This window comes from Scyliorhinus canicula, chromosome 27 (genome assembly GCF_902713615.1).
Source record: "Scyliorhinus canicula chromosome 27, sScyCan1.1, whole genome shotgun sequence".
Classification (NCBI taxonomy): Eukaryota; Metazoa; Chordata; class Chondrichthyes; order Carcharhiniformes; family Scyliorhinidae; genus Scyliorhinus; species Scyliorhinus canicula.
The window spans coordinates 6,987,610-7,015,075 of record NC_052172.1 but is presented as its reverse complement, the minus strand read 5'-3'; the positions used below and the strand labels follow the sequence as shown (position 1 = coordinate 7,015,075).

The window sequence follows — 27,466 nt, the reverse complement described above, 5'->3', positions numbered from 1 at the left end:
CCAGCTTCTTCTGTTTTATTTTCAGCTGTCCAACAACCTGTCATATTTTGCTTTGGAATTGCTGATCGATTTTCCCTCTGAGCGACGGAGAATAAGAGGAGATTAAATAAAGGTGTTCAAAATAAGGAAGGGTTGCGGGATTTACAGAGAACTTGTTTCCAGAGACAGAAGGGACATTAATCAGAAGAATTTTTTTAAAACAAACTTTTCAAGTCAGGAGCGGAGGCCCACTTAGCTGGGGCTCGTTAGGATCGAGCATAAAACAGGCCCGAGCAGGGACTGGCATGCTGGTTGTGTAGCCACCTGGGGTGGCCACGTCCCGATTTCAAAATGGACACTTGCAAAGAGTACAGGGAAAATTGGACAATGCTGGGAAAACAAGCAGGTGCAAGGTTTGCCTGTGGATTGGAACTTGCAGCTCCCAGACAGAACTGATACCACAAGCCATTAGCATAGTAATGAGCTATCTCCGGGGACAAAAGAGAGGCATTTAAGCAATCGGTACCAGGACAGACTCCCCGGCGCCAGCGGAGACTAAAACAAAGGCAGACCAACGGTTACCTAGGGCCCGCCCAGCGATCGAGGAACGACCCCTTTATTGGAGAGAATCAATGCAAATAGAACATAGAACATAGAACAGTACAGCACAGAACAGGCCCTTCGGCACTCGATGTTGTGCCGAGCCATGATCACCCTACTCAAACCCACGTATCCACCCTATACCCGTAACCCAACAACCCCCCCTTAACCTTACTTTTTAGGACACTACGGGCAATTTAGCATGGCCAATCCACCTAACCCGCACATCTTTGGACTGTGGGAGGAAACTGGAGCACCCGGAGGAAACCCACGCACACACGGGGAGGATGTGCAGACTCCGCACAGACAGTGACCCAGCCGGGAATCGAACCTGGGACCCTGGAGCTGTGAAGCATTTATGCTAACCACCATGCTACCGTGCTGCCCACAAATAATTGGGACATGGTCCAATTAATTGGGGCCAATTTCAGGGCCCACCCAGAAGGGCGCGAGACCCTTTGGGGTATAAAGAGGAGTCCCCAAAGACCCATCACCCTCTTCTTCTTCACCTTCATCTTGGCCTTTGGCTCTCAGCGACGAGAGACCCGCCAAGCACCAGCCAAATAAGTCTAAGGTCAACGCACGCTATGAGATATGCGCTCCTGGCTACTATTCTATACCAGTTCGAAGCCAGCAGTCTCAGATTCGGACAACAGCCATTGTTCCTCTGACTGAGTGGACACCCGAAGTTAGGTATAGGCTTTTAGTAGTAGTTGTAGTTCAGTGAGTAGTGTTTGTGCATGAGTGACAATTGACTGTGTGTGTAAATAAATGTGCATTGATTTCAAACTTACTAACTGGTGTATCGAGTCATTGATCAGTATTCGGTTTTGAACCTTATGGTGGTATCATAAAGATACCTGGCGACTCTTGAGCAAAGGTAATTAAAACAGAGCAAATTAAGGGAAAGCATAACGAGCAACAGTTGTCCTAACAGGGACTCTGATTGTGGATTGTGGGCAGAAAGTTGTTGAAAGTAATAAATCTTATTCTTCCTGCCATTGGCTTCCTTGGCCATTAAAGCGACACTTAAAGCGAATCTGCAGAAGCAGATTCAATACTTTATAATTTTTTTTCAGAGTATCCAATTATTTTTTCCAATTAAGGGACAATTTAGCGTGGGCAATCCACCTACCCTGCACATAGAACATAGAACAGTACAGCACAGAACAGGCCCTTCGGCCCTCAATGTTGTGCCGAGCCATGATCACCCTACTCAAACCCACGTATCCACCCTATACCCGTAACCCAACAACCCCCCCCCCTTAACCTTACTTTTATTAGGACACTACGGGCAATTTAGCCTGGCCAATCCACCTAACCCGCACATCTTTGGACTGTGGGAGGAAACCGGAGCACCCGGAGGAAACCCACACACACAGGGGGAGGACGTGCAGACTCCACACAGACAGTGACGCAGCCGGGAATCGAACCTGGGACCCTGGAGCTGTGAAGCATTTATGCTAACCACCATGCTACCCTGCTGGGTTGTGGGGGCGAAACCCACGCAGACACGGGGAGAATGTGCAAACTCCACCAGAACAGTGACCCAGAGCCGGGATCGAACCTGGGACCTCAGCGCCGCGAGACAGCTGTGCTAACCACTAGGCCACCGTGCTGCCCGCAGATTCAATACTAACTTGCAAAAGAGAATAGATAAATGTTTGAAGGACATAAACAGGGCTGGATAGAGCGAAGGTGGAGAGGATGTTTCCACGAGTAGGAGAGACTCAAATCCGAGGGCACAGCCTTGGACTGAAGGGACGATCCTTTAAAGCTGAGATGAGGAGGTATTTATTCAGCCGGAGGGTGGTGAATCTGTGGAATTCTTCGCCGCAGATGGCTGTGGTGGCCGAATCACTGAGAGTAGATAGGTTCTTGATTAATAAGGGGATCGGGGGTTAAGGGGAGAAGGCAGGAGAATGGGGGCGAGAAACAGATCAGCCATGATTGAATGGCGGAGCAGACTGGATGGGCCGAATGGCCTAATTCGTTGTCCTTGAACTGAGCGGCTTGCTTGGCCATATCAGAGGGAATTTAATACCGTAATCAGGTCCCCCTTCAGCCTCCTCCGCTCAATGCAGAACAACTCCAGCCTAACCAGCCTCTCTTCATAGCTGATACCTTCCATCCCAGGAACATCCTGGTGAATCTCCTCTGCACTCTCTCCAGAACTCTCCAGAACTGTACACAGTATCCCAACTAGGGCCTATACAGCTCCAGCATGACCTCCTTGCTTTCATATTGTATGCCTCAGCTAATAAAGGCAAGTATCCCAAATGCTTCTTAACCACCTGTTCCACCTGTCTCGCTGCCTTCAGGGATCTGTGGACATGAACCCCCAAGGTCCCTCGAGTCCTCTACACTTCCTAACGACCGACCATTCATTGTATATTCCCATAGTCTCTTCTTAGTGTCATGTGAGAGTACCTTTAAGAAATGGGTGTTTAAGAAATATACCTTTAAGAAATGGGTGTTTATCAGTGATGTCAGAGTGTGTGTGGAGCTGGGCTGTCTGTCAGCTTTTTACTTTCGTTTTAGGCTGTTTGCTGCAGGGTGTGTTTTAGTTTTGTTTTCAGAGTTGGATAGCTGCAGTCACAGTCAGAAGGTGTATTAGAGTCTCTCTCTCTGTAATCTAAAAACCGTAAATTGATCCTTTGGTGATTTAAAACTAATAACTGCTCTCAGTCGTGACGTTAACCTGGTGTGCGTCTGTTAAAATTTCTTTTTTTAAGTCTTATGGATGTTAAAAGGACAGCTTACGGATTACTTAGTGTTGTATTCTTTGGGGGTTGTATTTGAATTGATGGTTGCTAAGATGTTCACTGTATGTTTTAAAAAGGTTAACTTGAGTTCAGTGAATAAACATTGTTTTGCTTTAAAAAATACTTTTCCATTTCTGCTGTACCATCCTGTAGAGTGGGCTGTGTGCTCCCCATACCACAATCTAGTAAAAGTTGTGGGTCAGGTGAACTCCATGATACACTTTGGGGTTCTCTAAACCCTGGCCCATCACATTAGTATATTCGAAATGCATCATCTCACACTTTTCAGGGTTAAATTTGATTTGCCCCTGTTCTGCCCATCTGCCCAGCAAGTCTATATCATCCTGTAATTTTGTTTTGATAATTTTAAAGTGCCCAATTCTTTTTTCTTTAAATGAAGGGGCAATTTATTGTGGCCAATCTACCTAGCCTGCACACCTTTGAGTTGTGGGGTGAGGCTCATGCAGACACGGAGGAAACGTGCAAACTCCACACGGATCGAACCTGGGTCTTGAGCGCCACAGGCAGCAATGCTAACCACTGCGCTGCCCTGGAGGATTTGAAAATTAATGTCAGAATCCCTGTAATCTCCTCTCTCACCTCACACAGCAGTCTGGGACATCCTGGCCTGGGGATTTATCCATTCTTAAGCCTCCTGGAGCCCCTAACGCCTCCTCCTTCTCAGTACTAACCTGTTTAATTAAATGACAGACACTATAATCACAGACCCATACCCTGATTTCTGTACGAACATCATCCTTCTTCATAATGAACACTGACGCAAAATATGTATTTAAAACCTCACCACGTCTTTCAGCTCCACACAGATTGCCACTTTGCTCCATAACGTGACTTACTCTTTCTCTAGTTGCCCTCTTGGCCCTTGTAACTGACCCTTCAACTAAGGGGAACAGCTGCTCCCTATCCACCCAGTCCATGTCTCTCATAATCAGAATTCAGAACCTTTTTTTCTGGCCTATTTTTGCCCTTTTCCATAAATATCTTAAAACTTACCGTGTTATGGTCACTATCACCGAAATGCCCCCCACTGATACTTCCACCACCTGCCTGGCTTCATTCCTTTACTTGTAGGACTTTCTACGTGTTCGCTCAAAAGTTTCTTCAGGATGCATTTTGTCTATCCCAATTAATATTGGGAAGTTGAAATCCCTTAATATTATTAACCTATTATTTTTACCCTTCGCTAAGATTTGCCAACTTTTCTGCCCTCCTCTCTCTCCCTGATCCTGGGGATCTAGACTACACTCCTAGCAATCCGATTACCCCTGTTTGTTTTTAGGTTCCAGCCGTATGGCCTCAATTGACCAGCCTCCTCACTCTTATAATTGGCTCCTTGCTCAATATTTCGACACCACCTCCTCTTTTGCAAACCGACCCCCTCCCCCTCACTTGAAGATTCTTGAAGAGTCTATACCCTGGAAGATTGAAATGAAAAAAAAAATGAAAATCGCTTGTCACGAGTAGACTTCAATGAAGTTACTGTGAAAAGCCCCTAGTCGCCACATTCCGGTGCCTGTCCAGGGAGGCTGTTACGGGAATCCCACCGTGGCGCAGTGGGTTAGTCCTGTTGCCTCACGGCGCCGAGGTCCCAGGTTCGATCCCGGCTCTGGGTCACTGTCCGTGTGGACTTTGCACATTCTCCCCGTCTTTGCGTAGGTTTCGCCCCCACCACCCAAAGATGCGCAGGTTACGTGGATTGGCCGTGATAAATTGCCCTTAGTGTCCAAAATTACCCTTAGTGTTGCGTGGGGTTACTGGGTTATGGGGATAGGGTGGAGGTGTTGACCTTGGGTAGGGTGCTCTTTCCAAGAGCCGGTGCAGACTCGATGGGCTGAATGGCCTCCTTCTGCACTGTAAATTCTATGTAAATTTCCCAATCCATCATAGCCAACTCATGCCTCATACCAATGTACTTTCCTTTATTTCGTTTCAGAACTCTAGTCTCAGAATCAACGACATCACTCTCCATTGTGATGAAGAATCCAATGGGCATTGCACAACTAGGTTGCCAAGTATTCCTTTTTCATTACACAATACCCAGTCTATGATGGCCTGTTCTCTAGTTGGCTCCTTAATGTACTGGTCCAGAAAACCATTCCGTAAAAGCTCCAGGAATTCCTCCTCTATGGTATTGTTACTAATTTGATTTGAATCCACAGAATCCCTACAGTGTGGAAGGAGGCCATTCAGCCCATCAAGTCTTCACCAATCCTCCGAAAGAGCACGCGACCGAGGTCCACTTCCCTGCCCGATACCCCGTGCATTGATCTTGGCCAATCCACCAAACCTGCACCTATTTGCAAATGTGGAAGTAAACCAGAGCACCCGGAGGAAACCCACGCAGACAGGGGGAGAAAGTGCCAACTCCCACACAGTCACCCAAGGCTGGTATCAAACCCGGGACCCTGGCGCTGTGAGGCCACAGTGCTAACCACTGTGTCACCCAATCTATAAGCAGATTAAAGTCATCCATAATTACAGATGTTCCTTTGTCACATGCTTCTCTAATTTCCTGTTTAATGCCATTCACAACATTACCACAACAGTTTGGGGGTCTATATACAACCCCCAAGTATGTATTTTGTCCCTTGGTGTTTCTCTGCTCTTCTCATACAGAATATCCATACTTTCGGAGCTAACATCCTCCCTCACTATTGTGTTAATTTCCTCTTTAACCAGCATTGCAACTCCACCACCTTTTCCTTTTTGTCTGTCGTTCCTAAATACTGAATCCCCCCCCTGGATGTTCAATTCATGGGATGTAGAGGAACTTGATAAGGTGGATTCAAAGCTGGCTGAGGTACAGGAGACAGACAGCTTTAGTCACTGGAAGCCAGTGTCCAGTGGCATCCCACAGGGGGTCTATGCTGCGTCCCCTATTATTCATCATGAAATGAAATGAAAATCACTTATTGTCACAAAGTAGGCTTCAAATGAAGTTCCTGCGAAAAGCACCTGTTGACTTTGATGACTACGTGGGGGGGGGGGGGGGGGGGGGGGGGGAGAGAGGAGAGAGGGGGGGGGAGAGGAGAGAGGGGTGGGGCGGGGGGGTGGGGGGGTAGGATCAGTAAGTTTGTGGTTGACACAAAGATTTGCCGGGTGGTTAACAGTGAAGCTGAGAATCTTGGGTTCCAGGGTGATATAGACGGGATGGTCAAATGGGCGAATAAGTGGCAGATGAAATTTAACCCCGAAAGTGTGAGGTGATACACTTTGGAACGAGCAATTTGACAAGGAAGTATCAGTGAATGACCTGACACTGGGAAGTTCCGAGGGACAAAGTGTTTTTGGAGCACCCGGAGGAAACCCACGCAGTCACAGGGAAAACATGCAGACTCCGCACAAACAGTGACCCAAGCCGGGAATCGAACCTGGGCCCCTGGCGCTCTGCAACCGTTCTGCCCTATTTCCCCACAAGGGGGAGCATTTGGTCTATGTTTACTTTAATCAATCCCCTTTTATACACCTCGATCAGATCCTCTCTCACCCATCTAAACTCCAGTGAGTATTAGCCCAAACTGTTAAATCTCTCCTCAAACGTCAACCCTTTCATCCCCGGAATCAATCTGGTGAACCTCCTCTGAACTGCCTCCAATGCCACCCCATCCTTCCTCAAATAAGCAGACCAAAACTGGACACAATACTCCAGATGTGGTGTCACCAACACCCTATAATACAATTGCATAAAGTGGAAGTCACGTCAAAGTGGATTCACAACCTCGCCAAATGGATTTCCCCAAGGTCAGAATAAAGTCCTGTAGCCCAAAGATGCTACAGGCACAGTTCGTCAGTGAACAAATCTGGGCCTCACGGTAGCATAGTGGTTAGCATCAATGCTTCACAGTTCCAGGGTCCCAGGTTCGATTCCCGGCTGGGTCACTGTCTGTGTGGAGTCTGCACGTCCTCCCCGTTTGTGCGTGGGTTTCCTCCGGGTGCTCCGGTTTCCTCCCACAGTCCAAAGATGTGCGGGTTAGGTGGATTGGACATGCTAAATTGCCCGTAGTGTAAGGTTAATGGGGGGATTGTTGGATTACGGGTATACGGGTTACGTGGGTTTAAGTAGGGTGATCATTGCTCGGCACAACATCGAGGGCCGAAGGGCCTGTTCTGTGCTGTACTGTTCTATGTTCTAAATTGAAGAAGGCAGACTCAAAACAGCATTTGGCAAGCAGTCCGTCCTCACAAATAACAAAGTGATTTAAAAAAAAACTCGATCATCTATTTTCAGCGACATTGGTTGTGGAAAGAATTCCTGGTTAGGGAACCAATAAAAACTTCCTGCTCATCTTCAAATAGTGCCATGGACTCTGTAACTCCCCATAAAGTGGAAAAAACAAATTTGAACGAAGGCAAAACATTGCAGATATTGGAAATCGCTTGTTGTGCTATGTACTCTGGGATAACACAGGCCGCAACTCGATGCAGCTTTGACCAAAAGGTACTCCAGACTTTGAAGTAAGTTCAATGTGATTTATTGAACCATTAGCACAGTTCTCTATGAGTTGGACTCTCCTGCTAATCTTGCTGTAGTAACTCAGTCTAACTAACCAGTCTGCTCTAAGCCACGTGGTGGGTGTGATGCTTCTGATCTGCCCCTGTCCTACTCTCTAAGTGTCGCCTGTGGAAAGAGACAGAGCATGTGTGCCCTGTCCTTATATATGGGTTGTGGAATGCCCCCTTGTGGTAGTGTCACCTCTGGGTGTCTTGACTGCCCATTGGTCGTGCCCTATTCCATGTGTTCATTAGCTGTATGTCTGCATGTCATGATATCTCCAGTGCTCCCTCTAGTGTTTACTTAGTTGGTGTATTTACGTTAAACCCTTGTGTATTTACAGTGATGCATAGCACCGCATCTCTCAGCACAGAGGCTACCTGACCGGCTGAGGATTTCCAGCAGTTTGTGTTCACCAAGCAGACCAATGCCAACATTATGATTCCATTCGAAGGAACGTTACATCACAGCAGCAGCAACAGTGATTGGAGTGTGACCTGGAATGGGGTTCCGATTCATCAGTTTAAATCAATATGAAGGCAAGATTGTCACAAAATGCAGCAAACAAACATCTGCTTTAAATGATAGGGTTACCATTAAACCAGGTGTCATACTATACATCCATGTATATGATGGAGTACAGACAGGCAGTGATTGACACACAGGATGACCAGTAAGCACACAGAACAAAGCAGCCAATCACCAGACAGGACACGACCACTATAAAGCCAGAGGGCACCAGTTTTCCCGCTCTCTTGGGATCCAGCCTCTGAGACAGTCAGAGCTCGTGAGCAGCAGCCAGTACAAACACCATGTGGTAGTCAGTTAGTCTGGTCAGGCTAGCATCAGGTCTCCAGTCAAGTCAGCATAGTGTCAACCCACAGTTAAGTATGTAATATAGTTAGATGTTAAATAAAATCGTGTTGCATCTCATCAAGTGTTGGAAGAATGTCTCTCTCTCCAGTGCATCAAACGCAGTCCACATAGACCCAGCTTGCCCAACACATCACCAGGCAGAGCTGCTTAAAGCTGAATTGTGGAACATACGACCAAAAGCTCTGAAAACAGATTGGGTACGTGGGTTCTCGAGGGAAGGAGGAACTCAGTGAGAACCAGGCAGGTACAAATGATCTGTTGAGAAGGGAATGACAGAATCAGAGAATGATGAAACACAGAAAGATGCGATTCGACACTGTGTCTGTGTTGGCTCTTTGCTGTCTGCTAAGTCCCCTTTCTCTGCCCTTTCCCTATACATTTTCTTCATCCCTTTGGGAGTCATTACAGACTATACTTACGCTGACGTATCTTCCAACCAGAACATTCCAATCAGAACATCACGCTGAGAAATTTATTTTCCTTCCTGTCACCACATGCAATCACTGCAGTGCAGAAGGAGGCCATTCAGCCCATCGAGTCTGCATTGACCCTCTCAATGAATACCCTACCTCGGCCTACAACCCGCCCTATCCCTGTATCCCAATCGCCCCACCTAACCTTTTGAACACTAAGGGATCACTTATCACGGCCAATCCACTGAACCTGCACATCGTTGGACTCTGGCCCTTTTGCCAATTACCTTAAATCTGTAAACACGGGCAACCAACCCTCCTGCCAAAATGTTATACCCACTAACCCAGAAAGGAAGGCAGTTTTACCCTCATGCATTCGGAAAGACCCAATTCTTACTAGATTGGAGCAGTCAATACTCATCAGGATATCCCAGTACAGCACAGAATAGGCCCTTCGGCCCATCGATGTAATCCCAGCATATTCACTTCAATGACACCTCTCCATTCAACTGAGGAAGGAGCAGTGCTCCGAAAGCTCGTGTTTGAAACAAACCTGTTGGACTTTAACCTGGTGCTGTAAGACTTCTTACTGTGCTCACCCCAGTCCAACGCCAGCATCTCCACATCATTGTTCAGAAGAACATTCCAATTGTTGATGACTTTTTATGTTTCCTGACGTGAATCCTAATTTTCACTTTTAACTATGTTGAAACTGTCCCTACTCATGCAATTTACTGTGAGGAATTCTGTACAATTTAGTTTTTTATGCTGCTCTGCCTCGCCTGTTAAAGGTGAAAGACTCTTATAACTAAACACTTCCTGATTGAGATGGGAACAGTCACTGTGCAAATGGTCAATGTTATCAACACTAAACACAACAAATCACCAGGGGGCACTGCGCCATCACTAGACTCTCCAATCACCAGGGGACAGTGTGCTATCCCTACACCCTCCAAACCACCAGGGGGCAGTGTGCCACCCCTACACCCTCCAAATCACATGGGGGCACTGTGCCATCACTAGACTCTCCAAACACCAGGGGACAGTGTGCCATCCCTGCACCCTCCTATCCGCCAGGGGGCAGTGTACCATTCCAATACCCCCCATACCACCGCGGGACACTGTACCATCCCTGCACCCTCCTATCCACCAGGGGGCAGTGTACCATCCCAATACCCTCCATACCACCGCGGGACACTGTGCCATCTGACACCCTCCAATCCACCAGGGGGCACTGTGCCATCCCTACACCCTCCAATCCACCAGTGGGCACTGTGCCATCCCTACACCCTCCAATCCACCAGTGGGCACTGTTCCATCACAACATCCTCCAAACCGCCAGGGGGCACTGTGCCATCACTACAAGCTCCAAACCACCAGGGGGCACTATGCCATCACTGCACCCACCTATCCACCAGGGGGCACTATACCATTATGCGAAGAGATTCACTCTGCGGTCGGAGGGATCAATGAGGAAAAGTAGAACAATCTGGGGGAGATTCACACTGATACCGCCAGGGGGAGGGGTGGCCATTATTAGCAATCTCCCTGCTAGCCGCCTGGCGGCGCTGTGGGCAATATTATTCCTCCGGGCCTCCTGGCAGCGCTGTGGGCAGTATTACTCCTCCGGGCCTCCTGGTGGCGCTGTGGGCAGTATTACCTCTCCCGCCCTCCTGGTGGCGCTGTGGGCATTATTACTCCTCCCGGCCTCCTGGCAGCGCTGTGGGCAATATTATCCCTCCCGGCCTCCTGGTGGCGCTGTGGGCAGTATTACCTCTCCCGCCCTCCTGGTGGCGCTGTGGGCATTATTACTCCTCCCAGCCTCCTGGCAGCGCTGTGGGCAGTATTACCCCTCCCGGCCTCCTGGTGGCGCTGTGGGCAGTATTACCCCTCCGGCCCTCCTGGTGGCGCTGTGGGCAGTATTACTCCTCTCGGCCTCCTGGAGGCGCTGTCGGCAGTATTGCTTCTCCCAGCGGCGCTGTGGGTAGTATTACTCCTCCAGGCCTCCTGGCGGCGCTGTGGGCAGTATTACTCCTCTGGGCGGCGCTGCAGTCGGCGAGTCCTCTCCTTCCGTCCCTCGGCCGGCTGAGTGGCTGTGGGTTCGGGTGGTTGGAGTCTGCCGCTCCTGGTGTCTGTCCGCTCGGCGACTGGCTGCTGTGTTTGGGAGCAGCGGCCGGGGACGGGGTGAGTGCCGCTGTGTTTGGGGGTCGGAGCCCAGGGTGAGTGGGGCTGCTGCTGTGGGGCTCCGGGGATCCAGGCCCCGGCTTCAGCCGCTCCGTGATTGGACTGCGGGCCGCTGATTGACAGCCGGGTGGACCAACGGGCAACGAGTAACGGCCCTCGGGTGATTGTGACGTCTCTGCGGCGCTGAGGAGGCCATTCAGCCCCTCCAGCCGAACCCCAGAATCACCCTGAACTTCACACAAGCTGCTACCTGGCTTGTGGTGCAGCAGAAGGCCATTCAACCCCTCCAGCCTATCCCCCAGTATGACTATAACTCCACACAAGCTGCTGCCTGGCCTGTTGTGGAGCAGGAGGAGGCCATTAAGCCCCCCCAGTGTAACCCCAGAATCACCCAGAACTCCACACAAGCTGCTGCCTGGCCTGTTGTGGTGCAGCAGAAGGCCATTCAACCCCTCCAGCCTATCCCCCAGTATGACTATAACTCCACACAAGCTGCTGCCTGGCTTGTGGTGCAGCAAAAGGCCATTCAACCCCTCCAGCCTATCCCCCAGTGTGACTATAACTCCACACAAGCTGCTGCCTGGCCTGTTGTGGAGCAGGAGGAGGCCATTTAGCCCCTCCAGCGTAACCCCAGAATCACCCAGAACTCCACACAAGCTGCTGCCTGGCCTGTTGTGGTGCAGCAGGAGGCCATTCAGCTCCTCCAGCCTGACTGTAACTCCACACAAGCTGCTGCCTGGCCTGTTGTGGTGCAGGAGGAGGCCGTTCAGCCCCTCCAGCCTATCCCCAGAATGACTATGCTCCTTCTGCCTATCCCTCATAGTCATAGAAGTCATAGGATTTACAGTGCAGAAAGAGGCCATTCTGTCAATCGAGGCCCCTGAGAGAGCACCCTACTTAACCCCACACTTCCACCCTATCCCAATAACCCCAGCTAACCTTTGGACACTGAGGACAATTTAGCACGGCCAAAGCACCTAACCTGCACACCTTTGGACTGTGGGAAGAAACCGGAGCACCCAGAGGAAACCCACGCAGGCACGAGGAGAGCGTGCAGACTCCACACAGACCAGTCCCGGAATCGAACCCGGGACCCTGACCCTGTGAAGCAACAGTGCTGGCCACTGTGCTACTATGTCACCCCCAAAATCGCTACAACTCCACACAAGCTACTGTCTGGCCTGTGGTCTGTTGCAGGAGAAGGCCATTCCAAAGGTCAACAACCTGTGAAAAGTGGGCAGCATGGTGGCCCAGTGGTTAGCGCTGCTGCCTCAAGCACGGAGGTCCCAGGTTTGGTCCTGGCACTGGGTCACTGTCTGTGTGGAGTTTGGACATTCTCCCCGTGTCTGCGTGGGTCTCACCCCCACAATCCAAAGATGTGCAGGGTAGGTGGATTGACCACGCTAAATTGCCCCTTAATTGGGAAAATTGAATTAGGTACTCTAAATTTATTTTTAAAAAAACAATCCTGTGAAAAAATTATTTTCTCCTCACCTCCATCTTTAAATAACCCTCCATCCCAGGAAGTAGCCCGGTAAACCTCCAGTTGTTTTCCGATGACTTGTACCTGCAGTCTAACATTTTGGAAACAAATCTGCAACCAAATTCTCTGTGCTGTAGACTTCTGCAGTCTCGCTCCCATTTAAATAATATTCTGCTTCTAAGTTGTGCCTTCGCAAATGGACAGCCCCACCTTTGCACCCACACGGGGGTAGTACAGTGGTTAGCACTGCTGCCTCACAGAGCCCGGGACCCGGGTTCAATTCTGGCCTCGGGTCACTGTCTGTGTGGAGTCTGCACGTTCTCCCCTGTGGCTGCGTGGGTTTCCTCCGGGTGCTCCGGTTTCCTCCCACAGTCCAAAGATGTGCAAGTTAGGTGGGGTTATGGGGATAGGGTGGGGAGGTTTGGATATCGGTAGGGTGCTCTGTGAGAGGATCGATGCAGACTCGATGGGCCGAATGGCCTCCTTGTGCACTGTAGGAATTGTAGGTTCTAAATTAGAGGAGATAAGATTGTGTTGGATTGAAGAACACAGTGCAGGTGAAAACAGAATGAAATCTCTTTCGCCGACATGACCAATGTTTTCCATAGTTAGTACTGTTAAGTGTCCTGTCCCGGCACCTGCCCTGTTCTGGGACCTGCCCTGTCCCGGTACCTGCCCTGTCCTGCTACTTGCCCTGTCCTGCTACCTGCCCTGTCCCGGTACCTGCCCTGTCCTGCTACTTGCCCTGTCCTGCTACTTGCCCTGTCCTGCTACCTGCCCTGTCCCGGTACCCGCCCTGTCCTGCTACTTGCCCTGTCCTGGTACCTGCCCTGTCCAGGTACCTGCCCTGTCCTGCTACCTGCCCTGTCCTGGTACCTGCCCTGTCCTGGTACCTGCCCTGTCCTGGTACCTGCCCTGTCCCGGTACCTGCCCTGTCCCGGTACCTGCCCTGTCCCGCTACCTGCCCTGTCCCGCTACCTGCCCTGTCCCGCTACCTGCCCTGTCCCGCTACCTGCCCTGTCCCGCTACCTGCCCTGTCCCGCTACCTGCCCTGTCCCGCTACCTGCCCTGTCCCGCTACCTGCCCTGTCCCGCTACCTGCCCTGTCCCGCTACCTGCCCTGTCCCGCTACCTGCCCTGTCCCGCTACCTGCCCTGTCCCGCTACCTGCCCTGTCCCGCTACCTGCCCTGTCCCGCTACCTGCCCTGTCCCGCTACCTGCCCTGTCCCGCTACCTGCCCTGTCCCGCTACCTGCCCTGTCCCGCTACCTGCCCTGTCCCGCTACCTGCCCTGTCCCGCTACCTGCCCGTTCCTGGTACCTGCCCTGTCCCGCTACCTGCCCTGTCCAGGTACCTGCCCTGTCCCGGTAGCTGCCCTGTCCCGGTACCTGCCCTGTCCTGCTACCTGCCCTGTCCTGCTACCTGCCCTGTCCCGGTACCTGCCCTGTCCCGGTACCTGCCCTGTCCAGGTACCTGCCCGTTCCTGGTACCTGCCCTGTCCAGGTACCTGCCCTGTCCCGGTACCTGCCCTGTCCTGCTACCTGCCCTGTCCTGGTACCTGCCCTGTGCACGTACCTGCCCTGTCCCGGTACCTACCCTGTCCTGCTACCTGCCCTGTCCTGGTACCTGCCCTGTCCGGCTACCTGCCTTGTCCACGTACCTGCCCTGTCCCTGTACCTACCCTGTCCTGCTACCTGCCCTGTCCTGGTACCTGCCCTGTCCGGCTACCTGCCTTGTCCACGTACCTGCCCTGTCCCGGTACCTGCCCTGTCCTGCTCCCTGTCCTGCTACCTGCCCTGTCCTGCTACCTGCCCTGTCCTGCTACCCGCCCTGTCCAGGTACCCGCCCTGTCCAGGTACCCGCCCTATCCACGTACCCGCCCTGTCCACCTAACCGCACTGTCCACGTACCTGTCCTGTCAACGTACCTGTCCTGTCAACGTACCTGTCCTGTCAACGTACCTGCCCTGTCCACGTACCTGCCCTGTCCTGGTACCTGCCCTGTCCTGGTACCTGCCCTGTCCTGCTACCTGCCCTGTCCCGGTACCTGCCCTGTCCCGGTACCTGCCCTGTCCCGGTACCTGCCCTGTCCCGGTACCTGCCCTGTCCCGGTACCTGCCCTGTCCCGGTACCTGCCCTGTCCCGGTACCTGCCCTGTCCCGGTACCTGCCCTGTCCCGCTACCTGCCCTGTCCCGTTACCTGCCCTGTCCCGTTACCTGCCCTGTCCCGTTACCTGCCCTGTCCCGTTACCTGCCCTGTCCCGTTACCTGCCCTGTCCCGTTACCTGCCCTGTCCCGTTACCTGCCTGTCCCGTTACCTGCCCTGTCCCGTTACCTGCCCTGTCCCGTTACCTGCCCTGCCCAGGTACCTGCCCTGTCCCGGTACCTGCCCTGTCCCGGTACCTGCCCTGTCCCGGTACCTGCCCTGTCCCGGTACCTGCCCTGTCCCGGTACCTGCCCTGTCCCGGTGCCTGCCCTGTCCCGGTCCCTGCCCTGTCCCGCTACCTGCCCTGTCCCGGTACCTGCCCTGTCCCGGTACCTGCCCTGTCCCGGTACCTGCCCTGTCCCGCTACCTGCCCTGTCCCGCTACCTGCCCTGTCCCGCTACCTGCCCTGTCTTGGTACCCGCCCTGAACCCGAACAGCTTCTTCCCCACTGTCACCAGACTCCTAAATGACCCTCTTATGGACTGACCTCATTAACACTACACCCTGTATGCTTCATCCGATGCCAATGCTTATGTAGTTACATTGCATATCTTGTGTTGCCCTATTATGTATTCTCATGTATTTTCTTGAATTCTGTTTAATTCCCTTTTCTTCCCATGTACTGAATGATCTATTGAGCTGCTCGCAGAAAAATACTTTTCACTGTACCTCGGTACAGGTGACTATAAACAAGTCCAATCCAATCCAAGTCCCGGTACCTGCCCTGTCCACGTACCTGCCCTGTCCACGTACCTGCCCTGTCCACGTACCTGCCCTGTCCACGTACCTGCCCTGTCCACGTACCTGCCCTGTCCACGTACCTGCCCTGTCCACGTACCTGCCCTGTCCACGTACCTGCCCTGTCCACGTACCTGCCCTGTCCACGTACCTGCCCTGTCCACGTACCTGCCCTGTCCACGTACCTGCCCTGTCCACGTACCTGCCCTGTCCACGTACCTGCCCTGTCCACGTACCTGCCCTGCCACGTACCTGCCCTGTCCCGGTACCTGCCCTGTCCCGCTACCTGCCCTGTCCCGCTACCTGCCCTGTCCCGCTACCTGCCCTGTCCCGCTACCTGCCCTGTCCCGCTACCTGCCCTGTCCCGCTACCTGCCCTGTCCCGCTACCTGCCCTGTCCCGCTACCTGCCCTGTCCCGCTACCTGCCCTGTCCCGCTACCTGCCCTGTCCCGCTACCTGCCCTGTCCCGCTACCTGCCCTGTCCCGCTACCTGCCCTGTCCCGCTACCTGCCCTGTCCCGCTACCTGCCCTGTCCCGCTACCTGCCCTGTCCCGCTACCTGCCCTGTCCCGCTACCTGCCCTGTCCCGCTACCTGCCCTGTCCCGCTACCTGCCCTGTCCCGCTACCTGCCCTGTCCCGCTACCTGCCCTGTCCCGCTACCTGCCCTGTCCCGCTACCTGCCCTGTCCCGCTACCTGCCCTGTCCCGCTACCTGCCCTGTCCCGCTACCTGCCCTGTCCCGCTACCTGCCCTGTCCCGCTACCTGCCCTGTCCCGCTACCTGCCCTGTCCCGCTACCTGCCCTGTCCCGCTACCTGCCCTGTCCCGCTACCTGCCCTGTCCCGCTACCTGCCCTGTCCCGCTACCTGCCCTGTCCCGCTACCTGCCCTGTCCCGCTACCTGCCCTGTCCCGCTACCTGCCCTGTCCCGCTACCTGCCCTGTCCCGCTACCTGCCCTGTCCCGCTACCTGCCCTGTCCCGCTACCTGCCCTGTCCCGCTACCTGCCCTGTCCCGCTACCTGCCCTGTCCCGCTACCTGCCCTGTCCCGCTACCTGCCCTGTCCCGCTACCTGCCCTGTCCCGCTACCTGCCCTGTCCCGCTACCTGCCCTGTCCCGGTACCTGCCCTGTCCCGGTACCTGCCCTGTCCCGCTACCTGCCCTGTCCCGCTACCTGCCCTGTCCCGCTACCTGCCCTGTCCCGCTACCTGCCCTGTCCCGCTACCTGCCCTGTCCCGCTACCTGCCCTGTCCCGCTACCTGCCCTGTCCCGCTACCTGCCCTGTCCCGCTACCTGCCCTGTCCCGCTACCTGCCCTGTCCCGCTACCTGCCCTGTCCCGCTACCTGCCCTACTGCCCTGTCCCGCTACCTGCCCTGTCCCGCTACCTGCCCTGTCCCGCTACCTGCCCTGTCCCGCTACCTGCCCTGTCCCGCTACCTGCCCTGTCCCGCTACCTGCCCTGTCCCGCTACCTGCCCTGTCCCGCTACCTGCCCTGTCCCGCTACCTGCCCTGTCCCGCTACCTGCCCTGTCCCGCTACCTGCCCTGTCCCGCGTACCTGCCCTGTCCCGCGTACCTGCCCTGTCCGCGTACCTGCCCTGTCCCGGTACCTGCCCTGTCCCGCTACCTGCCCTGTCCCGCTACCTGCCCTGTCCCGCTACCTGCCCTGTCCCGCTACCCGCCCTGTCCACGTACCCGCCCTGTCCACGTACCCGCCCTGTCCCGGTACCCGCCCTGTCCCGCTACCCGCCCTGTCCCGCTACCCGCCCTGTCCCGCTACCCGCCCTGTCCCGGTACCCGCCCTGTCCCGGTACCCGCCCTGTCCCGCTACCCGCCCTGTCCCGCTACCCGCCCTGTCCCGCTACCCGCCCTGTCCACGTACCTGCCCTGTCTTGGTACCCGAGTCAGTCAGGTCTCTCTGTTACCTGGCCAGTTAACTCCCAAAGCCATCGGAATAATTGGCAATCCTCATTGACTGGTTGTGTTCTCATCTAAACCATGAGGAGGTGGTAAAAGTTGTGGCCCATCCAGCTTATCCCACACATTCCTTGTTTATCACCATATCACACTCCCCGTCCTGCCTAAATTGTCTGACCTGCTGAGAAACAAGGCAAGATTCAAATTCAGGCCAATGTGGCGAAGCATCACCTCGGAAATCTTCCCCACCCTCACCCATCCCGCACTGGAGCGCAGCGGTTAGCACTGCTGTCTCACAGTGCCAGGGACCCGGGTTAACACTGCAGTCTCACAGTGCCAGGGACCTGGGTTAGCACTGCTGTCTCACTGTGCCAGGGACCCGGGTTAACACTGCTGTCTCACAGTGCCAGGGACCTGGGTTAGCACTGCTGTCTCACTGTGCCAGGGACCCGGGTTAACACTGCAGTCTCACAGTACCAGGGACCTGGGTTAACACTGCTGTCTCACTGTGCCAGGGACCTGGGTTAACACTGCTGTCTCACAGTGCCAGGGACCTGGGTTGACACTGCTGTCTCACTGTGCCAGGGACCTGGGTTAACACAGCTGCCTCACAGTGCCAGGGACCCGGGTTAACACTGCTGCCTCACAGTGCCAGGGACCCGGGTTAACACTGCTGCCTCACTGTGCCAGGGACCCGGGGTAGCACTGCTGTCACACAGTGCTAGGGACCCGGGTTAACACTGCTGTCTCACAGTGCCAGGGACCCGGGTTAACACTGCTGCCTCACAGTGCCAGGGACCCGGGTTAACACTGCTGCCTCACTGTGCCAGGGACCCGGGTTAACACTGCAGTCTCACTGTGCCAGGGACCTGGGTTAACACTGCGGTCTCACAGTGCCAGGGACCTGGGGTAGCACTGCTGCCTCACAGTGCCAGGGACCCGGGTTAACACTGCGGTCTGACAGTGCCAGGGACCCGGGTTAACACTGCTGTCTCACAGTGCCAGGGACCTGGGGTAGCACTGCTGTCACACAGTGCCAGGGACCCTGGTTAACACTGCTGTCTCACAGTGCCAGGGACCCGGGTTAACACTGCTGTCTCACCGTGCCAGGCACCCGGGTTAGCACTGCTGTCTCACAGTGCCAGGGACCCGGGTTAACACTGCTGTCTCACAGTGCCAGGGACCCGGGTTAACACTGCTGTCTCACAGTGCCAGGGACCCGGGTTAACACTGCTGTCTCACCGTGCCAGGCACCCGGGTTAGCACTGCTGTCTCACAGTGCCAGGGACCCGGGTTAACACTGCTGTCTCACAGTGCCAGGGACCCGGGTTAACACTGCTGCCTCACAGCGCCAGGGACCCGGGTTAACACTGCCCTCTCACAGTGCCAGGGACCCGGGTTAACACTGCTGTCTCACAGTGCCAGGGACCCGGGTTAACACTGCTGTCTCACAGTGCCAGGGACCTGGGTTAACACTGCTATCTCACAATGCCAGGGACCCGGGTTAACACTGCTGTCTCACAGTGCCAGGGACCCGGGTTAACACTGCTGTCTCACAGTGCCAGGGACCCAGGTTAGCACTGCTGTCTCACTGTGCCAGTGACCCGGGTTCACACTGCTGTCTCACAGCGTCAGGGACCCGGGTTAGCACTGCTGTCTCACAGTGACAGGGACCCGGGTTAACACTGCGGTCTCACAGTGCCAGGGACCCGGGTTAACACTGCTGTCTCACAGTGCCAGGGATCCGGGTTCACACTGCTGTCTCACAGTGCCAGGGATCCGGGTTCACACTGCTGTCTCACAGTGCCAGGGATCCGGGTTCACACTGCTGTCTCACAGTGCCAGGGATCCGGGTTAACACTGCTGTCTCACAGTGCCAGGGACCCGGGTTCACACTGGTGCCTCACAGAGCCAGGGACCCGGGTTCACACTGCTGTCTCACTGTGCCAGGGACCCCGGTTAACACTGCTGCCTCACAGTGCCAGGGACCCGGGTTAACACTGCTGCCTCACAGTGCCAGGGACCTGGGTTAACACTGCTGTCTCACAGTGCCAGGGACCTGGGTTAACACTGCTGCCTCACAGTGCCAGGGACCCGGGTTAACACTGCTGTCTCACAGTGCCAGGGGCCCGGGTTAGCACTGCTGTCTCACAGTGCCAGGGACCCGGGTTAACACTGCTGCCTCACAGTGCCAGGGACCCGGGTTAACACTGCTGCCTTACAGTGCCAGGGGCCCGGGTTAACACTGCTGTCTCACAGAGCCAGGGACCCGGGTTAACACTGCTACCTCACAGTGCCAGGGATCCGGGTTAACACTGCTGTCTCACAGTGCCAGGGACCTGGGTTAACACTGCTGTCTCACAGTGCCAGGGCCCCGGGTTAACACTACTGTCTCACAGTGCCAGGGACCCGGGTTAGCACTGCTGTCTCACAGTGCCAGGGACCCGGGTTAGCACTGCTACCTCACAGTGCCAGGGACCTGGGTTAGCACTGCTGTCTCACAGTGCCAGGGACCCGGGTTAACACGGCTGTCTCACAGTGCCAGGGACCCGGGTTAGCACTGCTGTCTCACAGTGCCAGGGACCCGGGTTAACACTGCTGTCTCACAGTGCCAGGGACCCGGTTTAACACTGCTGCCTCACAGTGCCAGGGACCCGGGTTAACACTGCTGTCTCACAGTGCCAGGGACCCGGGTTAACACTGCTGCCTCACAGTGCCAGGGACCCGGGTTAGCACTGCTGTCTCACAGTGCCATGGACCCGGGTTAGCACTGCTGCCTCACAGTGCCAGGGACCTGGGTTAACACTGCTGCCTCACAGTGCCAGGGATCCGGGTTAGCACTGCTGCCTCACAGTGCCAGGGATCCGGGTTAGCACTGCTGTCTCACAGTGCCAGGGATCCGGGTTAACACTGCTGTCTCACAGTGCCAGGTCCCCGGGTTAACACTGCTGCCTCACAGTGCCAGTGTCCCGGGTTAACACTGCTGTCTCAGTGCCAGGGACCCGGGTTAACACTGGTGCCTCACAGAGCCAGGGACCCGGGTTCACACTGCTGTCTCACTGTGCCAGGGACCCCGGTTAACACTGCTGCCTCACAGTGCCAGGGACCCGGGTTAACACTGCTGCCTCACAGTGCCAGGGACCTGGGTTAACACTGCTGTCTCACAGTGCCAGGGACCTGGGTTAACACTGCTGCCTCACAGTGCCAGGGACCCGGGTTAACACTGCTGTCTCACAGTGCCAGGGGCCCGGGTTAGCACTGCTGTCTCACAGTGCCAGGGACCTGGGTTAACACTGCTGTCTCACAGTGCCAGGGACCTGGGTTAACACTGCTGCCTCACAGTGCCAGGGACCCGGGTTAACACTGCTGTCTCACAGTGCCAGGGGCCCGGGTTAGCACTGCTGTCTCACAGTGCCAGGGACCCGGGTTAAGACTGCTGCCTCACAGTGCCAGGGACCCGGGTTAACACTGCTGCCTTACAGTGCCAGGGGCCCGGGTTAACACTGCTGTCTCACAGAGCCAGGGACCCGGGTTAACACTGCTACCTCACAGTGCCAGGGATCCGGGTTAACACTGCTGTCTCACAGTGCCAGGGACCTGGGTTAACACTGCTGTCTCACAGTGCCAGGGCCCCGGGTTAACACTACTGTCTCACAGTGCCAGGGACCCGGGTTAGCACTGCTGTCTCACAGTGCCAGGGACCCGGGTTAGCACTGCTACCTCACAGTGCCAGGGACCTGGGTTAGCACTGCTGTCTCACAGTGCCAGGGACCCGGGTTAAAACGGCTGTCTCACAGTGCCAGGGACCCGGGTTAGCACTGCTGTCTCACAGTGCCAGGGACCCGGGTTAACACTGCTGTCTCACAGTGCCAGGGACCCGGTTTAACACTGCTGCCTCACAGTGCCAGGGACCCGGGTTAACACTGCTGTCTCACAGTGCCAGGGACCCGGGTTAACACTGCTGCCTCACAGTGCCAGGGACCCAGGTTAGCACTGCTGTCTCACAGTGCCATGGACCCGGGTTAGCACTGCTGCCTCACAGTGCCAGGGACCTGGGTTAACACTGCTGCCTCACAGTGCCAGGGATCCGGGTTAGCACTGCTGCCTCACAGTGCCAGGGATCCGGGTTAGCACTGCTGTCTCACAGTGCCAGGGATCCGGGTTAACACTGCTGTCTCACAGTGCCAGGTCCCCGGGTTAACACTGCTGCCTCACAGTGCCAGTGTCCCGGGTTAACACTGCTGTCTCAGTGCCAGGGACCCGGGTTCACACTGGTGCCTCACAGAGCCAGGGACCCGGGTTCACACTGCTGTCTCACTGTGCCAGGGACCCCGGTTAACACTGCTGCCTCACAGTGCCAGGGACCCGGGTTAACACTGCTGCCTCACAGTGCCAGGGACCTGGGTTAACACTGCTGCCTCACAGTGCCAGGGACCCGGGTTAACACTGCTGTCTCACAGTGCCAGGGGCCCGGGTTAGCACTGCTGTCTCACAGTGCCAGGGACCCGGGTTAACACTGCTGCCTCACAGTGCCAGGGACCCGGGTTAACACTGCTGCCTCACAGTGCCAGGGGCCCGGGTTAACACTGCTGTCTCACAGAGCCAGGGACCCGGGTTAACACTGCTACCTCACAGTGCCAGGGATCCGGGTTAACACTGCTGTCTCACAGTGCCAGGGACCTGGGTTAACACTGCTGTCTCACAGTGCCAGGGCCCCGGGTTAACACTACTGTCTCACAGTGCCAGGTTCCCGGGTTAGCACTGCTGTCTCACAGTGCCAGGGACCCGGGTTATCACTGCTACCTCACAGTGCCAGGGACCTGGGTTAGCACTGCTGTCTCACAGTGCCAGGGACCCGGGTTAACACGGCTGTCTCACAGTGCCAGGGACCCGGGTTAGCACTGCTGTCTCACAGTGCCAGGGACCCGGGTTAACACTGCTGTCTCACAGTGCCAGGGACCCGGTTTAACACTGCTGCCTCACAGTGCCAGGGACCCGGGTTAACACTGCTGTCTCACAGTGCCAGGGACCCGGGTTAACGCTGCTGCCTCACAGTGCCAGGGACCCGGGTTAGCACTGCTGCCTCACAGTGCCAGGGACCTGGGTTAACACTGCTGCCTCACAGTGCCAGGGATCCGGGTTAGCACTGCTGCCTCACAGTACCAGGGATCCGGGTTAGCGCTGCTGTCTCACAGTGCCAGGTCCCCGGGTTAACACTGCTGCCTCACAGTGCCAGGGTCCCGGGTTCATACTGCTGCCTCACAGTGCCAGTGTCCCGGGTTAACACTGCTGCCTCACAGTGCCAGGGTCCCGGGTTAACACTGCTGCCTCACAGTGCCAGGGTCCCGGGTTCAGCTCCGGTCTCGGGTTGACTGTGTGAAGTTTGCACTTTCTCCCGTGTCTGCGTGAGTTTCCTCCGGGTGTTCCGGATTCCTCCCGCAGTCCAAAGGTGGATTGCTAAATTGCTCCTTAGTGTCCAGGGATGTGCAGGTTCGGGTAGGTGGCATAGGGGCGGTTTGGTAATGGATATGGGTAGAGTGTTCGTTTGAATGGCCGGTGCAGACCTGGTGCACTGGGATTCTATGATCCGCAGTAATTTGCTTGGATAAAAATAACAATCTTGTGTTCCATTCTTCAGGTGAGCAAGAACTATGGCCAGCACAGAGTGCAAGACCATTATTGAGGGAGAAGCGTCTGAGACGGACTCTGAGGAGGAGGTTTACCTCACATCCTCACCACCAGCGGGCATCTTACAGACGGGAACCAAAGTGCCCGGCGAAGCATCGGAAACGGATGACGAGGAGGATGACGGCGCGACGGCGGTGCGGGATATCCAGCAGGCCATTCAGCGTGGCCTGCCGCCACTGATAGTCATCCGGGACGGGCAGTCGGACATCCTGACGGCGGTGGAGGAGAGGCCGGCTCTGAGGTTTCGGCACCAGGGCCGGTTCAGCACCCTGCTCCAGCAGAAGCTGCGGGAGAGTAACGGGCGACTTCACCAGAACGTGGAGCACGCGGTGAAGCTGATGTACGAGAGCGCCGCCAAGGAGATCCGAGCAGCCACCAGCCACCTCAGCAACTCTCAGAACGGCATCATCAATGCCTCGCACAGCATCCGCTTAATTCTGGAGGATCTGAAGTCCGTGACGGAGAAAATGGACATAATCACGAGCTGTAATCTGCTCCCTGACATCCAGATTCCGCCTGCGGCCGCAAGGCTGGCCCAGCTCTGAGCATGTCTGTCAATATTGGTGAGGCCTCATTGCAGATTGGGCAGCCCCAGGCCTTCTAGAGAGTGAGAGTTTCAGGAAACCTGTGGGCTCCTGACAGCTTGAACTGCTGCATTAAAGGCTGATTGTGGTTCAGACCCACGCTGCAAGCTGAGCTCAGGAATTCGGTTCGAATTTAATTTATATCATCGTTATCTGTCTCTGATAGGTCGCCAGATCATGCATATTTCTCACTCGTGGTAAACTTCTCGTACTTAGTATAGTGCTGAGTTGCACTACTGTGTTTTTACTAATATATCAGGAAGAAAAGATTAATGCTGATGAACCGCCTTTCCCACTGTTTGCTCATTGCCTCAGATCGTCGCCATTTAACACATCCTAATAAATAGGGGATTTACAGTTCAAAGCACTCTGTTAATGGGCCAACGTCTGTGGGTGTTGCGTTACAATTCGATCTGCAAATGTTAACACCCTGCCTGGCTCTTCTCTTCCACCGAAATGCTCAAGGCTACTCACAGTAGGTGTAACCACAGATCTAATGATGATGTATTGCTGAGTCCCAGACTAACTTGACACAGTGAGAGAGAGCGAGAATTAATATTCTGCACACGGACTGTGGCATCATGACACAGACCGAAACTGTCTTCAGACATGTTCATAACAAGACTCGCAACGTACCCGTAAAATTGTTTTGCACTTCACTTGTTCTTCAGACGGTTGAGTGTTTCTGGGGGGGGGGGGCAATGGACCAGTGTGTTATCCAGGGTGACCAGCACTGTGTTATCCAGGGTGACCAGTGTGTTATCCAGGGCGACCAGCGCTGTGTTTTCCAGGGCGACCAGCGCTGTGTTATCCAGGGTGACCAGCACTGTGTTATCCAGGGTGATCAGCACTGTGCTATCTGGGGTGACTAGCACTGTGTTATCCAGGGTGACCAGCACTGTGTTATCCAGGGTGACCAGCACTGTGTTATCCAGGGTGACCAGTGCGTTATCCAGGGCGACCAGCACTGTGTTATCCAGGGCGACCAGTGTGTTATCCAGGGCGACCAGTGTGTTATCCAGGGCGACCAGTGTGTTATCCAGGGCGACCAGTGTGTTATCCAGGGTGACCAGCACTGTGTTATCCAGGGTGACCAGTGTGTTATCCAGGGTGACCAGCACTGTGTCATCCAGGGTGACCAGCACTGTGCTATCTGGGGTGACTAGCACTGTGTTATCCAGGGTGACCAGCACTGTGCTATCTGGGGTGACTAGCACTGTGTTATCCAGGGCGACCAGCACTGTGTTACCAGGGCGACCAGTACTGTGTTACCAGGGCGACCAGCACTGTTATCTAGGGCGACCAGCACTGTGTTATCCAGGGCGACCAGCACTGTGTTATCCAGGGTGACCAGCGCTGTGTTATCCAGGGTGACCAGCACTGTGTTATCCAGGGTGACCAGTGTGTTATCCAGGGTGACCAGCACTGTGTTATCCAGGGTGACCAGCACTGTGTTATCCAGGGTGACCAGCACTGTGTTATCCAGGGTGACCAGCACTGTGTTATCCAGGGCGACCAGTGTGTTATCTAGGGCGACCAGCACTGTGTTATCCACGGCGACCAGTGTGTTATCCAGGGCGACCAGCGCTGTGTTATCCAGGGCGACCAGTGTGTTATCCAGGGCGACCAGTGTGTTATCCAGGGCGACCAGCACTGTGTTATCCAGGGCGACCAGTGTGTTATCCAGGGCGACCAGTACTGTGTTATCCAGGGCGACCAGTGTGTTATCCAGGGCGACCAGCACTGTGTTATCCAGGGCGACCAGTACTGTGTTTTCCAGGGCGACCAGCACTGTGTTATCCAGGGCGACCAGCGCTGTGTTATCCAGGGCGACCAGTGTGTTATCCAGGGCGACCAGTGTGTTATCCAGGGCGACCAGCGCTGTATTATCCAGTGTGTTATCTGGTGTGACCAGTGCGTTATCCAGGGCGACCAGCACTGTGTTATCCAGGGTGACCAGCACTGTTATCCAGGGTGATCAGCACTGTGTTTTCCAGGGCGACCAGTGTGTTATCCAGGGTGACCAGTGTGTTATCCAGGGTGACCAGTGTGTTATCCAGGGTGACCAGTGTGTTATCCAGGGTGACCAGCACTGTTATCCAGGGTGACCAGCACTGTGTTATCCAGGGCGACCAGCGCTGTGTTATCTAGGGTGACCAGTGCGTTATCCAGGGCGACCAGCACTGTGTTATCTGGGGCGACCAGCACTGTGTTATCTGGGGCGACCAGCACTGTGTTATCTGGGGCGACCAGCACTGTGTTATCCAGGGTGACCAGCTCTGTGTTATCCAGGGTGACCAGCACTGTGTTATCCAGGGTGACCAGTGCGTTATCCAGGGCGACCAGCACTGTGTTATCCAGGGCGACCAGTGTGTTATCCAGGGCGACCAGTGTGTTATCCAGGGCGACCAGTGTGTTATCCAGGGCGACCAGTGTGTTATCCAGGGTGACCAGCACTGTGTTATCCAGGGTGACCAGTGTGTTATCCAGGGTGACCAGCACTGTATTATCCAGGCAGTGCATAATGTTATTGGAGCTGATCTGACCGTACGCTGTGCAGAGTTCTGGGTCTGGGGGATGTGTGTCTCCGTTGCCTCGGCTTCTTTCCGATAATCTAATGGTGCCAGGGGATTGGAACGGCTGGAAACAGCTTTTTTAAAATTAGCTCTTGTCATTTAATACGAGAAAGATTGATGCACTATGATCTCTTCCCCTTGACTAATTTCATTCTGATTGACAGGGTTTTAGGTGCTGATTATCACGAGTGGAATTAATTACCTCTTAACAACTTGCCAACAGAATCATGTTCTCAGAATTTGTATACTTCACTCCTGCAACTTGTAAGTTTAATTAAATGTGAAGTGAATTGGGTTCCGCCCAACATGTTGCTGGAATGTGTCTGCTCTTCCACTGTGACGGTCTTTTGCCCCAGTAAAATAAAATCTGCATTCTGATTTTCATACTGGACACATTTCTAACTATTATTTTTTGCAAAACCCAAAAAGAGATGAATTAAGCTCGCGCTGCTTTCTCTAGGCTGTGCTTTCTGTTTGAAAGTGCTTGCAGTATCTTTTACGTATCTCGTCGAGCGCAAACAAATGATTTCTTTGCAACAGTAAGAAATGTATTTGGCCTTGAAAGATGGTGGAAAGACCCCTTCCCTATTTCTCCGACTCCATTAATGCATCGTAAAGTAATGATGTATTCAAACATGAACTGAAAATCCTGGATCTGGTCGGCCAGATAAGAGAGAGGGAGAGAACTAGCTCGATCGTTTTGGAGAGGGTTAGTTGGACCGCTTCACCGCTCTGCCAGAATCGAAACTGAAACCAAACGCAAGGCTGGGGACTCTGGAAAATATTTCAGTGGGGTCAAATCCAATCACCACCTATTACCGGGCCGATCACATCCTTTTGGGCCAATTCGTTGACCTCCAGCCAATCAATCGAACAGTCATCACTGACGCCGGCCACTCTGCAATCACCAGTCTAAACCATCACAGCCTTCGCCATTCTTCTGTTTGAATTA

At 54.6% G+C, this 27,466-nt stretch overlaps 2 protein-coding genes across 3 annotated transcripts; both read left to right on the top strand.

Annotated features, from left to right (window-relative positions):
- Nucleotides 1-11,179: 11,179 nt before the first annotated feature.
- Nucleotides 11,180-26,903, top strand: bloc1s3 (biogenesis of lysosomal organelles complex-1, subunit 3). 2 transcript variants are annotated; one of them, XR_005458934.1, is made up of 3 exons: nt 11,180-11,330; nt 23,305-26,032; nt 26,417-26,903. XR_005458934.1 is itself a non-coding variant. In XM_038786002.1 (2 exons), exon 2 carries the CDS (start codon nt 23,318-23,320, stop codon nt 23,897-23,899), a length of 582 nt encoding a protein of 193 aa, XP_038641930.1. In that variant the 5' UTR covers nt 11,180-11,330; nt 23,305-23,317; the 3' UTR covers nt 23,900-26,903. The 2 variants fall into 2 exon arrangements, 1 of the variants encoding a protein (XP_038641930.1); XM_038786002.1 differs by having other exon boundaries at nt 23,305-26,903.
- On the top strand, nt 24,520-26,905 carry LOC119957699 (uncharacterized threonine-rich GPI-anchored glycoprotein PJ4664.02-like). The gene is made up of 3 exons (XM_038785763.1): nt 24,520-24,576; nt 25,153-25,814; nt 26,048-26,905. The coding sequence occupies exons 1-3, from the start codon at nt 24,520-24,522 to the stop codon at nt 26,481-26,483; spliced, it is 1,155 nt and encodes a 384-aa protein (XP_038641691.1). The 3' UTR covers nt 26,484-26,905.
- Nucleotides 26,906-27,466: the final 561 nt, after the last annotated feature.

What these genes read in the sequence shown, in the direction of transcription:
- bloc1s3 (XM_038786002.1), top strand. Translation starts at nt 23,318, where the DNA reads ATGGCCAGCACAGAGTGCAAGACCATTATTGAGGGAGAAGCGTCTGAG.
- LOC119957699 (XM_038785763.1), top strand. Translation starts at nt 24,520, where the DNA reads ATGACACAGACCGAAACTGTCTTCAGACATGTTCATAACAAGACTCGC. An exon ending in ACAAGACTCGCAACGTACCC is followed by an intron (nt 24,577 to 25,152) that starts GTAAAATTGTTT and finishes TGGGGTGACTAG; the next exon opens with CACTGTGTTATCCAGGGCGA. An exon ending in AGTGTGTTATCCAGGGCGAC is followed by an intron (nt 25,815 to 26,047) that starts CAGCGCTGTATT and finishes ATCCAGGGTGAC; the next exon opens with CAGCACTGTGTTATCCAGGG.